Raw genomic sequence first — 18,386 nt, forward strand, 5'->3', positions numbered from 1 at the left:
CAACTTACATTATATTACATGAATTGTAGTTACTTCTATATTATACAATACTAATAGGAATATTTTTGTATTTTTCGCTATAACTCATTATAAAACTAATATTAAAAAATCTACGTGCGAAAAGTAGATGGAGGGAGTATTATTATTATTATTATTATTATTATTGTTGTTGTTGTTGTTGTTGTTGTTACACTAAGCACGTCTAACATACAGACTACACTAAACTAAGGGTGGACAAAAAAATCGAACCGAATCGTTGAACCGAACCGAACCGAATTTTCAATTAACCAAGCAAATTTGGTTCGAATACAAATACTGAATCTTTGATATTTGTTAGGTTCGATTCGATTTTGATTTTTTATATTTTTTTTTAGTGCGGTTACCCGAACTAAATATATTTATATAGTTATACTATTATATTTTAAATTTTATATTAATAATTATATTCGATTCAGTTTCAGTTCGACTACTGTTCAAATATTTGAAATATTTGCAAATATTTTGATTTAATTAAAATTTTAATTATTTTTTAATTTTAGTTCGGTTCGAATTATTTGCAAATATTACAAATATTTTCGGTTAACCAAAATTTTAAGTTCGAATACAATTTACGATTTTGTGTAATTATTTAGTTCAGATATCAAGCATCGATCTGCGTCCACCTTGCACTAAACTATACTACAGACCCAAATAAATAGCAGCAAGCACAAAACACTAATGGCTTCTTTACTCCCAAAAGAGACATATATATATATTTATGTAATGTATCAATAGCAGTAGATCCAGTACCTGTAACTCTAATAAACGTACGTACATACATACATAATACATACATACAAACATACCTGAATAATAGCCTCAGATCAAATTTATCCTCGCCGGAAGGCAACTCCCGGGGGCCCGGGAGTCGACGTCGATAACAGCCCCGTCGCACGGCATTAGTTTCACGATCGAATCGCCGCCGCCAGTGTCACTGCGCTTCCGCCCGATTTCTCGAATAGCTCGACATAGAACGTGTTCGATCCAATCCCGCAACGCACTCTCGTCGCTGGCTACCCAACCCGCCGCAAGCATTTGCGCCATTACGTCCTCGTGAATCTCTAATACATTTGCAACTCCGACGGCTTTCCTTACCAAAGTGTCGATATCCTTCAGTATACGACTGTAGAGCGCGTCGAAATCGAATGGTTTGAATAACACATTTTCGTCTACGTGACCCAGCAGCTCTTCCAACCAAATTAATTCCGAAGAATCAGCCGAGTTATCATCGTCGTCGTCGTCGATCGTGCTGTTCTCCTCGACTACCGGCAAGTTTAAGTCGATGACGGATCTTGGAAACCCGCGCGCTCGTTTCGAGCTGGTCGAATCATTTTCGACATATTTCCTTTTACAGCTCACTAAAACATTCCCCGAACTTTCACTTTTCTCGATTCCTCGCGCAGATTCGACCGAGATTTGCATCTGCAGGTTCTGGGCCTCACGTATTTTTTCTTCTGGAAACTCCGACGTTAAATGTGGATCGTCGCATCGCTTTTGGACAGTCGATGCGAGAACAAAGATAGCATTACTGATGTTGATATCCCGACCGTAAGAATCCCGGAATTTACCCGTCTTCACGGCTTGCAATAAACTTTGCTGGACCAAGAAATCAGCCTTCTCGACGTTTTCGAGTAGCACGACTGAATGAGGATGCATTCTCAGCTCTTCTGCCAGATGATCGACGATTGTTTTTCTTCCAGACATCACATTACCATACCGTTGGGAATCGTAACAATCAATAACCGAGTTAACTTCACAGCTCATATCCCGGGCGTCGAGATTTAAACGTATGAAGTGTTCGTTCTTTCCGAACAGTATCTCTGCAACCGAGGCAGCTATTTTTCTCTTACCGACAATGTCTAATCCCGAAAAGGCGAGCCAGACATTTCTACCATTCAGGAGCTGTCGAACACGACTGCCAGTTCTGAAGCGCGATATAGTTTCGCTAACCGTTCGCACAGCTTCTGCCTGCCAATATACCTTCTCGGCTAAACCTTTCCACGGCTGTTCGAGGTCTTTTACGTAATTTTCAAAATTGTGCGAGCAAGATGGAGATTGAGAAACCTGACCGGATGATTTCTCACAGCTTCTAGATGATTCCGAATTCTGAATGCTGTCTTGCCAGTCGGGTTTTCGTCCACAATCAACAGCAGAATTGTAGATTGTTCCGAGCCTCAAATCTGTGGTCACGCGTAAAACAGGCCGAGAAGATGTATAAACATCCGACTCAGATTGAGAGTTCTTCCGCAACTCTGAAGCTACGCAAGGATTTAAATTAGGAAATTTTCGGAAAGAAGGGAAGGTAGAAGTGTGCGAGTCGGGTTTTATAACTTCGCCCTTAGATTTCCGGGTGCAATGAAGCCTCTGGCAGATATCGTTCCATTTTCTCCGCAGACCCAAGATTCGGGCGTCGAGTAGAGCTTTGTCTTCTTTGGTCTGTACTGAAATAACAGCAGACATGTTTAAAAAACATATAACAGTTCGCGCCATAAATTATTTTTTTAAAACCGAAACGAATAACGAACCTCTACCCTGCTAGATGTCTTGAGACTTGTTTTGCAGCCTGTAATTTGAAGACAAGAAGACAGATCCCCCGGCCCCTTGTAGGTACCCGAATCGCCAGATTGCCCCTTCAGAGCAGCATCCACTTCGAGCTCGCATTTTTCATTGCATGAATTGCAAAGTTTCGAAGATTGAATTGCAGTGGTAGATGGACTTTCAAGCTCAGAAGGTATAGGAAAGAATCCACCAAATGGTACAAACGACTTCATCAAACTGCAAGCGTATGAGAGTAAAGCAAAGCAACTGAGTGACTTGCAAATCAAAATGTGCAGTTAACAGACGATACAAACGAAAATTGACTCAACAACTATTGCAGAAATGCACGCTCGTTAAAAGGGAGTGCAAATAAATCGATAAACTTGCAGTGCGTTTGAAACCATTCCAACTTCTATGAACTCAGACCAGAACATAGCTCCACAGGTTCAATTTCAACACTAAAGCCGGTTCTGCGGGCCAGCAATGTTCTTTCAAATATAATATCCTAAGTTGACAAATAAACCACCGAAGAAGCCACAATCTAGAACAATGGGCAGAATTTACACAAACAAGAGTATGAGCGATGTATATCATGTGATGAACTAATTGAACAATGAAGACACTACACTATCCCAACCAAAATTAACTCAACATCTATAGCAGAATTGCACACTGATTAAAGTAAGTGCAAGTAAATCGAATTATCATCCTCTTGAGGAGAGTTTGAAACCATTCCAAGTTCTATAAGTTCTATTAATTTCAACACTTAAGCTGGTTCAGCGGGCCAGCAATATTCCTTTACATGAAATATCCCCAAGTTGACAAATAAACCACCGAAGAAACAGGAAGCAAGAACAATGCAACAAGCATAGAATTTACGCAACCAAGAATATGGGCAATGTATACAATGAAGATAATACACAGATACAAAACAAAATTAACTAAAACAACTATTGCAGAGAGTTCAAAACAGTTCCAACTTCTATAAACTGATTCGGCGGGCAAGTAATATTCCATCAAATGAAATATCCCAAGATGATGAAGAAACCACCGAATAAATGACAAGCAAGAACAATGCAACAAGCATAGAATTTACACAAACAAGAATATGAGCAGTGTAAATAATGTGATGAACTAATTGAACAATGAAGATAATAAGTTGTTTCTCAGGTATTTCAGCTTCAAGAAGCATTGCAATGGCACCCAATCCCTAATTCCAATTTTATCATCACTGAGATATTCTAGAAAACCGAATGCAGCACATAACAGAGCAGTGCAGAATAACAGCAACAACAAGAGGAAGAAACTGATGAAGAAATGGAAATCTGACCTTGATTTGAAACACTTTCCTGCAGTGGAAGTCGTGATGGGGAGCAGATGAAAGTCCAAATCCTGTTCTATGCAAGGAAGCTGCTTAACCAGCTTAGTATAATCATCATCGCCTGCAAGATACCCGATCAGCCACAATTTTGAACCAGGTCTGGTTAGCAGCTTCTTCAGCTCTGCAACTACGGAGCCAACAGCGCCGGAGGATTCGGATTCTATAAACATTTTCAGATCTCCACAGGCAGCGAGGATTCCCGGTGCAGGGGAACCATCCAGTAATTGTTGGAGCTTCAATTTCATGGAATCTTCAGTAATAGCTCCGTTGATGAATTCGGAGAGGCTGTGCTCGATGGATGCCACTTTCAGGCCGTTGATTTCTTTGGGAAGGTGTTCGGCGTCGCCTCTGGTTAGGGAATCGGTGAAATTCCGGTAGGCTGCACCGGCGCAGGCGCCGATGAGGAGTGGATTCTTTCTCCGGTTGGTAGTGAGGAGAATTTCACTAATCCGTCGTGAATTGTCGTCGCCGGCGTCGGGGAAGGGGAAATTAGGATAGGGTTTGTTGTGATCAAAATCGCGGAGGTTGCAGAGGAAAAGAGGCGGCGGACGGGAGGAGGTAGAAGAGAATCTGGACATGGTGAGAGGGTTGAGGACCGCCAATTTGATCTCGTGCGTCCGGAAACCGGCGTCGTCGAAGACACGGCTGACGATCGGATCGTCGAGAATCGACATTACGAAGTGCTTCAGCTCGACCTTCACGGCGGAGATCGACGGCGAGCTCGAGCTAAACTGGTAGAGATGGAAGGTCTCGGGATGGCGCCTCTGGTTAGCCTGCGATCTCTTAATCGCCGCCATGAGTGAATTCGACACCGGCGGCGCCTCCTGCTCCCCTCCACCACCACCACCACCAGTCTTCGAAACCGAAATTCTATCAAGCGCGACGCCGACGCAGAGCTCCAACGCCCGGAACTGCAGGCGTGGAGAGTACGCGCTGCTCCTGGCGCGTGCGCAGGCCTCACGGAGGGCGGAAGACGGCAAAGCCAACAAAGCAGAGACCGCGTGCAACGACGTCGTCTGGCCATGGCCCCGCCGCTTCGCGACGGTGACAGCGTCGTCTAGAACCGCCGCCGCCGCGTCCGCCAAGCATTGCCGAGCAACGCTCACCGGCGTCGGCATATTCCGGCCACCACCAAACCTTATCCGTACGAGCACACGATCCTCACCACCACCCACAAAAAAACAAAAACAAATTAAATTAAATAAAAATACAAAATAAAAACCGTTCCTTTAATTATTCAGTTAGAATATATATATATTAAAATCTTTTATAGGCCTTTTGAGTGAAAGAGATCTTTTTGCAAATTAAATTGATGGAAGAAGAAGAGAAGAATAGAATAAATTTTTAATTTAAATTGCAGTGGAGTGAAGGAAACAAGAAGGGTGAAGGGTGTGTTTGTTTGGGATTCTCTTCCAAATATATTATTTATCCTTTTATTTTTTCAAAAATATCAAATCAAATAAATATTTTTTATTTTTGTATTATATTAAAATTTAATTTTATATTCAAAACATCGAAATTTTTACTATTTAACTCAAAATTCAAATTCTAAAAAACAAACACACCCGAAATGGAAAATGAATTTATTTTATTTTACTTTATTTTAATTTTATATTTAATTTAAGAAAAAGGAATTTTTGTTGTGTGGGGAGAGGGGCGAGTGGAAGTGGAGGAGGGGCCAATCAAAGGAACAGATGGTGGTGAGAAGAGCAGAGCATAGATTCTGCATCAGAGACATTATTGGATTTTGCACTGTACATATCTATGGATTGATTTTTCACCTTTTCACTGTAACTATTTATATATATATATAATAATAAATAAATAAAAGTACTCTCTTTTCGTTTCAAATATTCTACAATTAATTTGAATAAATATTGAAGAATATTTGATACGTAAAAATACGTTAAGTTTCGATAAATAAGTCTGATTTTTTTAAAAATATTTAAAAATATTTGGTCTGAGTCCAACCTTTAAGCTAAAAGAAAAAATATTTTAAAAACCTGAGCATGTTATTTTTTAAAAGTCTGATCTGACTAGAAATCTGTTTAAAAGTCTATATAATAATTATATTTATTTATTTATTTTGGCAAATTTAGAACTAAATATAATTATTAAATATACATTTAAAAAGTTAAACATTTTATTTTCTATAATAAATTTATAATTAAAATTATTTAATATTATTATTATTAGATATTAAGTTATTTTTAATATATAATAATGAAAAAAATTATTAAAAAATAATAATAATAAATAAGTTTTTTTTTTTAATTAAAAAAAAAATTAAAACTTAAGTCTCATCTATATAAATAAAAAAGCTTTAAAATTTTTTTTTACTTGACTTTTTTAATAAATGCTCCCTCCTTCTCACATACCATGTCTGCTGCTACACCGTAGACACGGTATTTTAGGAGGGGTGTAATTATTAGATAATTAAAAATGTATTAGTGAAAATAATTATCCGATAATATAAATAATTATAAATTAAGATTAAGATAACTAATTAGTTTGATTAAAATTTTAAAAAAATAAAATTAAAAAGTTTAAAATGAGATTAAAGTGTGTAATTATTTTTCAAAAAAGGATAGTGACATGATATGTGGGACGGACAGAAACGGCAATATGGACGTGGTATGTGGAACGGAGGGAGTATATTAGACTAGACAAAGTTTATGTAGACTAGACGATAGGCCCTGACAGGAGGTCTGGTCTATTTTCATCTATAATTGTAATATTTTTTAATTTAAAAATAATTAATTATATATATATATATACACACAAATATACACTTTATAAAACAGTAAGTTGAAAAATAAAACATGTATATTATGGGTGTGTTCGTTTGATGGATTTGGATTAAATTCCACTATTCATCCAAAATTTTCTCCCCAAAAAATCAAATCAAACACCTATTTTTTATTTTTTATATTATACTAAAAATCAATTTTACATTCAAAACATCACATCATCACCTATTTATATCACAAACTATTCAAATTCAAAATTTTTACTATTCAAATCCCAACTCAAAATTCAAACCCCCAAACAAACACACCCTATATGTACTCTCTTGTCTCACATATTATATCCTAATTATCATAGATATAAAAATTTAGAATCGATAGAATTAATAAATATTTAAAAATATATTACTAAAATTAATTATAATATAATATAAATAATTATATATTTTAATTAAGATAATTAATTAATTTAATAAAAATAATAAATTATAAATTATAAAATTTAAAATGTGAAATTAAATGTATAATTTAAAAAAATAAATAAATAAATAAATAAATAAATATAAACTTATATATGGAAACAAAATATATATATATATTAATATCTATATATTAGAATCGTCCCATTCAAAACATTATGGGAACAAACCCATTATTATACAAAGCAAAATGAAAATAAATTCAGGTCTGTTTCTTTGATAATTAGATCAGATTTGAAAATTTGTATATTTTATTTAAATAATATTTAATACATTTTTTCCTTTTTTTTTTATTGTCCTATCAAATTGGTCTATTTTTCTTTTATAAGTAATAATTAACAATTAATTATTCAATTTAAAACTTAACTATATTTTACTAATACTCCTATCTAATTCGTTTAATAGTTAAATTTGAATTTTAAATGATAAAATTAAAAATATATATAGTATAAAAAATTAATGGGAAGTCCTCTTTATGCAATTTGGCAAACGTGCAATTCGTAAAGGATGGTCTGGTGGTATTCGTAAGGATGGTCTGGTGGTGTAGAAGTTAGAGGTGTGGTCGTGGGTCATGGGTTCAAACCCCGACGCCTCATGTCACCTGTTATATGACTTTTCTGTCGGGTTCGAACAGTACACACGCGGATTTGCACTTCATCCAGAAAAAAAAAAATTAAAAGAATATATAAATAAAATATATATTTATATAGAGTTGAAATAGATTGATGGGAAGCCCTCTTTATGCAATTTGGCAAACCTACAATGCAATGCAATCATGTTTGTCTCAACCGGCCCCATCCATTTCATCTCTATTATTATTATTATCATTATTTATTTATAACTTGGGAACTCACAGCCGCTATTCGAAAGTGTGCATTAGATAAATCTCCTGTCGAACCTATGCAAGGTGACCTGAGGCATCGGGGTTTGAACTATAAACTCACGGTCACAAGTCCAACCCCTACACCATCAGGTCATCCCTTACGGGACTATTATTATTATTATTAATACGAAAATTGCTTATAATCAGTGACGAAACTAACGTCTAAATTTCAGGGAGAAAATGTTGTAATTTATTTAATATTTAACTAATAAAAATATATAAATTAAAAAATAATGAAAGAATTATATATGAATTTAGATAATTTTGGAAGGTCAAATTGTATATAAATACATAAAAATTAATATTTTTAACACTAAAAAAATCACAAAAAATTGGACTTGGGGTCAATTGCCCCCTCAAGCCCTTGTGTAGTTCCGTCCATGCCCATAACTCCCATGTAGTTTCGAAATTCAGCGTAAAACTTTCATGTACTTTAAAAATTGCAAACGTTGCATAAAACCCCACAACCATGAAACCTGCTTGATGTGATGAGAATATAATTTCATATCTATATTATATGCATGACGTGGGTTTCATGCAATATTTTTTAATGTATAAAGGTGCGTCATGCAATTTTTAAAGTAATATGAGTATTTACACTGAGTTTCGAATCCACAACGAGTTTTATTCAACATTTTAAAGTATAAGGGAGTGCCACAATTTTTAAAATAAAAGGAAACTTTTTGCTAAATTTCGAAACCACGATAGAGTTATGAGCAACTTTGCCTAATAATTATTATTTATTATTATTATTTATTTTTAAATGATTCTTTTTTCTTTTATTTTTATATCACATGTATATAATTTCCGTCGTCCTTCTTGATAAATTAATATCTTTCATTAGTTATAATGTATTTAAGATAACCGTGTTTAATTAGTCAATAATAGTAAGTTATAATATTATTTAAATTTTTAATATTATTATTTTTATATAATTAATAATATTGATAGTTTTAAAATAAATTTTATATACATGATTAAAAAATTAAAATATATATTTGGATATTTTTAAAATTTTATCGCAATAAAAAATATATGTAATATGAATAACCTTTAGTATAAAATAAACGGTGTATCCGTTTTGTAAAAAAACACATTTCTCCAAAATTATATTTCCTAAAAAAAATAATATATTATATACACTTATTATATTTATATTATTTGAACAATTTTCTATGTCTCACGTAACAAAATATATCTCCAAACCATTTTACTAAACAATCACACCCAAAATTTTGTGCAATACAAGTAAATAAATAAATAAATAAATGTTTATTTATTTATAATTAATACTATAAACTAATTTTGTAAAAGATACGAAGTTTTAAACGTCTATAAAAATATTTATTTTTTAGAAGAGAGATAAAAATAAAAGAGTTTTTAATGAATTCTGCGTGATGTATGATGTTATATGATATGTAGTTAATTAAGTTGATTTATTTTGTTAAATATATTTTGATTTAATGAATTTTACCCAAATAGAAAATATCAATTGTTATGTGATAGACAAAAATATAAAAGATATCAATTAAGATGAGATGGAGGGAATATTATGCATCTATTTTCTTTTTATTTTATTTTTATTAAAAAATAATACTATCTTCGTCTCGATTAAAATAATAATATTTGTCTTTTGCACTTAAATTTTCTAATATCAGTATTATATTGGATTTTAGTGAAAAAAGATAAAAATATCCTTATTAGTATTATATAATATAAAAGTAATAACATTTTTGTAATATATTGAAAGTTTTAAAGGTATTTATTATGTTAAGTGGTAGTATAATTATTATATTAGAAAATAGTATCCTTATTTTATTGTGTTGGGCACGTGATTTAAGAAATATTGAAATTATATTGGTAGTTGGTAAAAAGTAAGATAAATGACTTTTTTTTTGCCCCCCCCCCATGAGTATATTAGTGTAAAAAGTAGTGACAATTGTGTATAATAATGAAAATATAGGGATAGTTTTATGATAATATGATTATTTATGGAAATGAGACTATTGTTTTGGAACGAACAAAAATGATAAACAAGACTATTGTATTGGGACGGAGGGAGTATATATTAATGGTAATTTGATGTTGCCTAAATAAGAAAATCAAGAAAAGAACACAATAATACAATAATTTGGTAATTTAATTCGATCAGGATGATTTAGGGGCAGTTAAGCTAGATACTTACACCAGTAATTTTCAAATACAAGTTACTAAGAGTTTGAACATAAGCTTCACAATACATCATTTGATTAGTAACAGTACACAACAATATAAAATTATGTTCCCCGGTGAAATTTAGGGGTGACAATGGGTTCGGATATATTTGAGATCTGACGAAGACCCGACTTATTTATTTGGAAATATATCTAATTATTTGGATATCGTGTCAAATATGAGTCAGCTATTGTGTACTCTTATCGGATTTGGGTTGGATCTCGGGTCTAAGGGTGGATCATGTCCGGATCTGGACTCGATTAATATATTAACAATATACTAATAATTATATAAATATAAAAAATAATTTTTAACAATATAAATTACATTAAAAATACTTTTTTGAGTTTAATTAATTAATTTTTAATTATTTTATTATTATATTTTTGAATAAACAACATAAATTTTAATGTGTCGTGTCCAGGTTCAATTTAAGTTCAAATTTAAAAATTGTAGAAGTTTTTCGGGTATGTTGGATCCATCAGGTCTTATCAAGTATAGTTCGGGTCAGGTTCGAATATAAGCAGATCCTATTCGAATCTCAGGTCCAACAATATGTACTCGGGTCGGGTCTTAGGTCCAGCTGGACCCCAACCCACACCCGACTCGTTGTCATCCATAATAAAAGTCACCTATGTATGTGAAGATGCCACTTTAATATTCCATCTGTATGGTTAATTATGTAAATTTGATTGAATACGGAAAACTAAAAATAATAATATTTTAATATTAAAATAGACTATTTTTTTAGTTTTGTATCTTATTATTATTTTAGGATTTTAAATGAACTATATCTAAAAATATTTCATTAAGTACAAAATTTTTGTCTTTTAATTGTCACCATAAAAAATATATCTTACATGTGTAATTTTTTGCAATTTTTATCCTTTAGCCGCACGTTGGATATAATCGCCGTGACATTGTGCCCTTCGGGTGTTAGTGCAAGTAAAATTATGTTACGGAGAACAAAAGTCGTAAAAAAAATGATACATATAAAATGTATTTTACCATAGTGACAATTAAAAAATAAGAATAATAATTAATATAAATACAAAATATTTCCTGCAATTTTTCATTATATATTAAATTTGAACTAACTTGATTGTTTTTGTTTTAGTTTTATATCACAAAAAGACTTTTAAAGTATAGAATCAATAAAGCCAATAAGACTTTATATATTTTTAGGGTGTGTTTGTTTGGGAGTTTGAATTTTGAGTTGGGATTTGAATAGTAAAAAATTTTGAATTTGAATAGTTGTATGATGTGATATAAATAAGTGTTGATGTGATGTTGTGAATGTAAAATTAATTTTAGTATAATATAAAAAATAAAAAAAATGAGTGTTTAATTTGATATTTTTAGAAGACAAAAATAAAATAAATAGAGGATTGATAATCCAATCCTCCAAACAAACAGACCCTAATGGCGCTCATTCGTAAGCCAAGTCAACTCTAAAAAATTTATAGTGCATTAGGACTAAAATAAAGATTAAATTAATTCGGGCTCTTTGTTAAATAAAAAAATATACTCCCTCCATCTCATATAATTTGTTTATTTTTTTTTTGTCTGTTTCACATAACTCGTCCTTTATATTTTTTAAAATATAATTATGCACTTTAATCACATTTTAAATTTTATAACTTTTTTAATTTTAATTAAACAATTTAGCTATGTTAATCTTAATTTATAATTATTTTTACTAAATAATAATTATTTTTAATAATACACTTCTTAATTACATACTAATTATATTTTACCTAAATTCTCTTATATACAATAATAAATCCAAAATATCTGTGACGGAGGAAGTATATTATAGGTGGTTCGTGCTTTAAATGATAATATATTATTAAAATTATTATTATTATTATTATTATAACCTTAACATTCCATAAAGATAAAAGCAAACACATTCATCTTTTCAAAGACATAATTAGATTTGTTTCTCACAATAGCAAAGCATCAATTTAATGTTTTCCCATTACACATTTGAAGGAAATAACCCCACACATACATATATATATATATATATATATGGCTCAGCGATTTTGGATAAAATAATTTTTTTTGTATGATATGAAAAATTGTGTTAAAAATATACTTCCTCCGTCTCAGATATCGTATCTGCTACACTCTAGACACAATATTTTAGTAGGGGTGTAATTAGTAGATAATTAAGAATGTATTAATGAAAATAATTATCCTATAATATAAATAATTATAAATTAAGATTAAAATAACTAATTAGTTTAATTAAAATTAAAAAAAATAAAATTAAAAAATTTAAAATGAGATTAAAGTGTGTAATTATTTTTCAAAAAATGAAAGTGACATAGTACGTGGGACGGACAGAAACGGCAACGTGGACATGGTATCTGGGACGGAGAGAGTAAATTACTCCCTATGTCCGTTAATATCTATTCAATTTTTTATTTTATTGGTTCGTCTTATAACAAAGTATTTATTTCATTTTTTTAGTATCTGTAATATCTATCTAATATTACAAATACCTTTCAAATTTACAATATATTACACAAATGTCATTATATTTGTATCATACCATACTAATAAGGTTAGTTTAGTTTTTTTACTTTTATTCCTGCTGCGTTCTAATATAATACTAATATTTTTAAAACTTTATGCAAAACAATAAACATATAGATAGATAGATACGAGACGAAGGAAATATTATTTTAAATTGAATATTTGATTTTTTTTAATGATATTTTAACTTTTTATAAATGATTATTTTAATTTTTTACTTTTGTATAAAATATTTTGTATTTTTAATTATTTTTTTAAAAATCACAATTGAACAATTGAAAAATGATGTCCAGATAACACAATGTATATTTTATTAAAAGCAAACACAATAGTCGAAAGAAAATAATAAATTAAAATCAAAATTAAAATCTTTATTTGATGAGTTGTCCAAATATTTTATTTTTTAATTTTTTTATTCAAACATTTTTTATCCAAATATATAATAGCCTTTTTAATAGTTTTTGTGTTCATCAATTGTGTACTCTATAACATTAATATTGGATTCTAAAATTAATTAGTTCGATTTAATTTAAGTAATATTAATAATATAATATTATTTTAATTATTTTTTCACTGGGTAAAGAAAAAATAAAGAATATTTATTTAAATTATTCTATATTGAAATTAATTTTAAAAAAATATTTGACAAATTATAAACTAATACCAACAATTAAATAACAAAATTAATTAATCTGATTTTAAAACATTAAAAGCAATTAATATATATATTTTTTAAAAAGGTGTAATTATAAAAAATTTAATTTAAAAATTATTTAGTACTTTGATCGACTTTTATTCATATTAAAAAATAAAAAAGTACACAAGTTTATAATTATTTATATTATATAATACTTTTTCACACCCTGTAATATTTTTTTTTTTTTATGTTCCAAACACTCTGCAATATTTTCAAAATATAAAATAAGTAATTATACTTAATATCTACCCCACATTTTATCATCTCCCATCATCCAAATAAAAAAAATAGAATATATATTTTTTTCTCCATCATATTATCTCATTTATAAATTATCTTACTTATTACTAGCCACTTAAAAACTCGTGAAAAAAACAAATATTGCACCTTATTTAGAACTGTGAAATGAAACAAACAAGGGAAAAATAAAAGTTCCAAAGTCAATTATAAGAATGATTCGAATTGTGAAAATTGGTAAGAAAAAACAGGATTAGTGGGGAGTGAGAGTGACAACAAACAAATTAGTAGAGAGAGAAAAAAAAAAAAAAAAAAAAAAAGGTAGTTGAGTCAGCATCAAAGCTTTTGAGTAAAGCAAAGTTTTTAGAAGATAAAAAACAAGCAGCCGCCCGCTGTCCCAAATTTGACCTGACATTATCACTCCACAAATGTCTCTACAATTAATACTCATTTCGTTCTTTAATTAAATATTCATTTGCTTTTTACATATAATTTTAAAAATATTAATATTATATTTTAGATATAATAATAAAAAAAATGATTAAAATAATCTTATTAGTATGTGTAATATAAAGATAATGACATTTGTGTAATATATTGTAAGTTGTAAAGGTATTTGTAATGTTAGGTAAATAGTACAGTTATAAAAAAAAAAATGAAATGAATATTTTGTTACGAGACGAACTAAAATGAAAAAATAGATATTTTGTTATGAGACGGAGGAAGTATATAAATATGGTTCGCCTAATATGACTTGTCTGTCGGGCCTAGTTTGCAGGGTACTAGATTTGGCCGTAGATTTTCCCGGTGCGCATTTTCGGGTAACAGCTACTGGTTCTCATGTCATAAATATATATATATAAATATGGGATTGCGGGTTCCCACGTTATCAAATATATATATAGATATGGGATGGCTCCATGCTGATTTTTTATATTAGCACGTTTTATATATACAAATAACACATATTAATATTACATATAATACATATTGTGTATAATAAATATATGTATTATTTTTTAATAATAACAAGTGTGTTGTTGTATACAAGTATGCCATGTGTTAAAAACAATTGTTGTGTGTGCTTTATGAGATTATAACATGTGTTGTATTTGTATTATATTAACATATATAATATGTTGTCTGTAGTAATACTATGTTATTTGTAGTAATATTCAGGGGCCGATCTACGTGAGGGTTAGGGGGCAAGTGACTCCCCAATCCCTAAAATATATGTATTTTTTAGTATAAAAAATAATAAAATTATACTTCCTCCGTCCCATAATAAACTATCAATTTTTTCATTTTAGTCCGTCCCATAATAAAGTATCAATTTCCTTTTTTTTAGTAATTGTACTATCTACTTAACATTACAAATACTCGTACATTTTACAATATATTACACAAATGTCATTACTTTTATATCACAAAATACTAATAAGGTTATTTTAGTCATTTATATTTTATTCCTAATATATCCCAATATAATAGTAATATTTCTAAAACCCCGTGCAAAAAGCAAATTAATACATAGTTATGAGACGGATGGAGTATATTTTTTTAGTAATTTGCCCCTCCTATTTTTTATTTTATAATGTAAAAAATTCTAAAATTTTTGTCTGTTTGTAGATTTATATTTTTAGCCTTCAAATTTTATTTTTTATAATAAAAAAATATTGAATTTTATGTAGTTTTGTTGAAATTTTTTTCAAAATATTTAAACTTTTTCAATTTTTTTTTTTTTTTTTTTTTTTTTTTGCCTGGATGTGCTATGAATTGAAAAATAAAATAAAAACAACATTGAATCGATAAAGAAAAACGATATTTGCTCCCCCAAATTTTTACTGCTGATTCCGTCACTGGTAATATTGTATGATGTTGAGATAATAATATTTCTTTTTTATTTATGTATTGTATTTATATTATATTAAAATATATAGTGTGCTATTTGTAATAATATTATCTGTTGTCTAATAGCACACGATGTGTTATTCAAGCGCTGAAGCCACAGCTCTATAAATAAATACATATATATAATATATATATATATCAGCATCGCTATCGGTATCAGCATCACAACTTTTTTTCATTACCTACAATCCAGTCCAATCGACTCCAACAAAATTGTTTTATTATTTTTGTTTATTTTTTTGGGTTAAAAATATCCAAGAAAAATTGTATTCTGGACAAGTGCTGTTGTGTTGTCAGGGCCACAACAATTCTAACTAATTAATTTAATTTAATTAAATTAGTTATTTTTATTCCACTGACAGTTACCTAACTGCAATTAATTAATTAATATATGTATTGATCGGACAGTGGGTATCGGTAGACCTGAGTCTTAATTTGACCACGTCAAAATATAGAATTTTGAAACTTTAGCCGGCTATTTTAAAATTTAAAATTTTGGAAATATAAAATTTAAAAAAATTACATTTGTTTTTTTTTTTGTTAAAAAAATAAAATAAAATACTTTCTCCGTTTATTTTCTAATATTCTATTTGATATTTACACACATTTTTAGACAATTAGAGTTTTTATTATAAAATGACAAATTTGTCTTTAATCTTATGTATAGAAAATGAAAGAGTAAATAAAGTAAGGGTAAAAGAATAAATTTTGTGTATAAAAATAGAAATAGGACAATAATTGTTGGACATTTCAAATAGGAAAGTAGGACGTTAGTTTATGGACGGAGGGAGTAATATAAAGCGAATAGTTCCTCAGTCAAAGTGACTTGTTACTCCCTCCGTCTCATATTGGATGTTTGGGTTACTGTAGACACGAGAATTTAATATAAGTATAATTAATAAATAATTAAGAATGTATTAGTGAAAATAATTATCCTATAATATAAATAATTATAGATTAATGTTAAGATAACTAATTAATTTAATTAAAATTAAAAAAATTAAATTAAAAAATTTAAAATGAGATTAAAGTGTATAATCATTTTCCAAAAAAAGAAAGTGACATGGGATGTGGAACGGACAGAAACGATAATGTGGACATGGTAGGTGGGACGGAGGGAGTACAATATACGAACATTGAATTAAAAAATAATACTCCCTCGGTCCCAGTTCGGTCCCATAACTATAGTCTGAGTTGTATTTGGCACGAGATTTAAAGAATATTGATATTATATTGATAGTGGGTAAAAAAGTACGAGTAAAAGACCTTTTTGCCCTTATAAGTGTACTAGTGTAAAAAGTAGTGACAATTGTATAATAATAATGAAAAAATAAGGGTAGTTTTATAGTGATGGTTATTTATGGAAATGAGACTAATGTTTTGAAACTGAAAAAAATAGTAAAGAACTATTGTATTGGGACGGAGGGAGTAATATTTTAATATAAAATAAAGTGAGTGAAAAATAAAATGAGAGTTATTAAAAAAAAATTATTAAGAAATTAATACAAAGTAGTAGGATAAGTCGAGAATTACTGACAATTTAATTATTTTTCTTTTGGTTAAAGTAAAAATAATAAAATAGTAAATTGATAAAATTATTTAATATAAATTAATTATATATAAATTTAGTAAACAATCGAAAAAGAAATACAACAAAATTATCTAGCACAGATCGTTTATTTAATTAATATATATATATATTTAAATCCATATATTTGATGTATTATTTTATTTAGTTTTAAATTGGTCTAAAGTATAAGTATGGATGAAAACCAAAATTGACTCGATTAATATAATAATATGTAAATGGTATTTAAGAAGAAATAATTTATATCAACGTAATTATTTTAAACATTTTTTTGTTGCATTTGATTTTTTTTATTTGTAATAATTTTAATATAATGTAACAAAAAATGTTTAATGTAATTAAATTTAATTTAAATATATGTTGAATGATTCACAAAAGAATACTTTTTTGTACCACTTTATATGTCCAGTTTTATGTAAATATAAGAAATTAGATAAAATATAATTAATAATAATTTAAAATATATTAGTAAAAATAATTATTATATAATATAAATAATTATAATTAAATCGACAAATTATGGGGGGCAACCATAAGTAGAAATATTGAATAAATTATGTGAGAGGTAAGGAATATATAACAAACTCTTTAATTTATATTTCCTCCGTCCGCCAAATTTATTCTCACTCTTTTTTTCAGTCCGTCCACTAAATTTATCTCATTACTAATTTTGGCAAAGTCAAACATTTAATTATTACCCTCAATGCAACAGTTATTTACAACAAATACCACTAACTTTATTACATTATCTCTTCATTTACTTTACTTTTTAACTAAATTTTCAAAAATATCATCAACTACCTATCACTTTTTCAATAAAATATTCATTATTTTTAATTCCCGTGCGGAGCCAAAATGGGCTAATTTTAGTGGCCGGAGGGAGTATCATTCAATAAGAGGCGGATCAAGTGCTGATGAATGATGCTGATAAATTTTGGACTATTCATCATAGTAGATGAAAATCGGATGACTTAGATTAAAGAAGGTTAAGATCATCTTTTTGAGTTTAGAAGTTATTGAGTTTTGTAAATACGTGGAGTCTATGTATATTCGATGCTGAAATGTGTCAAAAAAAAATATTGGATGTTTCGTTATAAAATATTTTCTCATAAATAGTAAGATATTGAG

At 29.2% G+C, this 18,386-nt stretch overlaps 1 protein-coding gene across 1 annotated transcript; it reads right to left on the bottom strand.

Moving 5' to 3' along the window:
* Positions 1-726: 726 nt before the first annotated feature.
* Positions 727-5,250, bottom strand: LOC127253680 (protein SMAX1-LIKE 6-like). The gene is made up of 3 exons (XM_051278387.1): positions 3,908-5,250; positions 2,565-2,814; positions 727-2,475 (listed from the first exon to the last, which is right to left on the bottom strand). The coding sequence occupies exons 1-3, from the start codon at positions 5,074-5,076 to the stop codon at positions 859-861; spliced, it is 3,036 nt and encodes a 1,011-aa protein (XP_051134344.1). The 5' UTR covers positions 5,077-5,250; the 3' UTR covers positions 727-858.
* Positions 5,251-18,386: the final 13,136 nt, after the last annotated feature.

This window comes from Andrographis paniculata, unplaced genomic scaffold (genome assembly GCF_009805555.1).
Source record: "Andrographis paniculata isolate CXL003 unplaced genomic scaffold, ASM980555v1 Contig51END, whole genome shotgun sequence".
NCBI classification, from domain to species: domain Eukaryota; kingdom Viridiplantae; phylum Streptophyta; class Magnoliopsida; order Lamiales; family Acanthaceae; genus Andrographis; species Andrographis paniculata.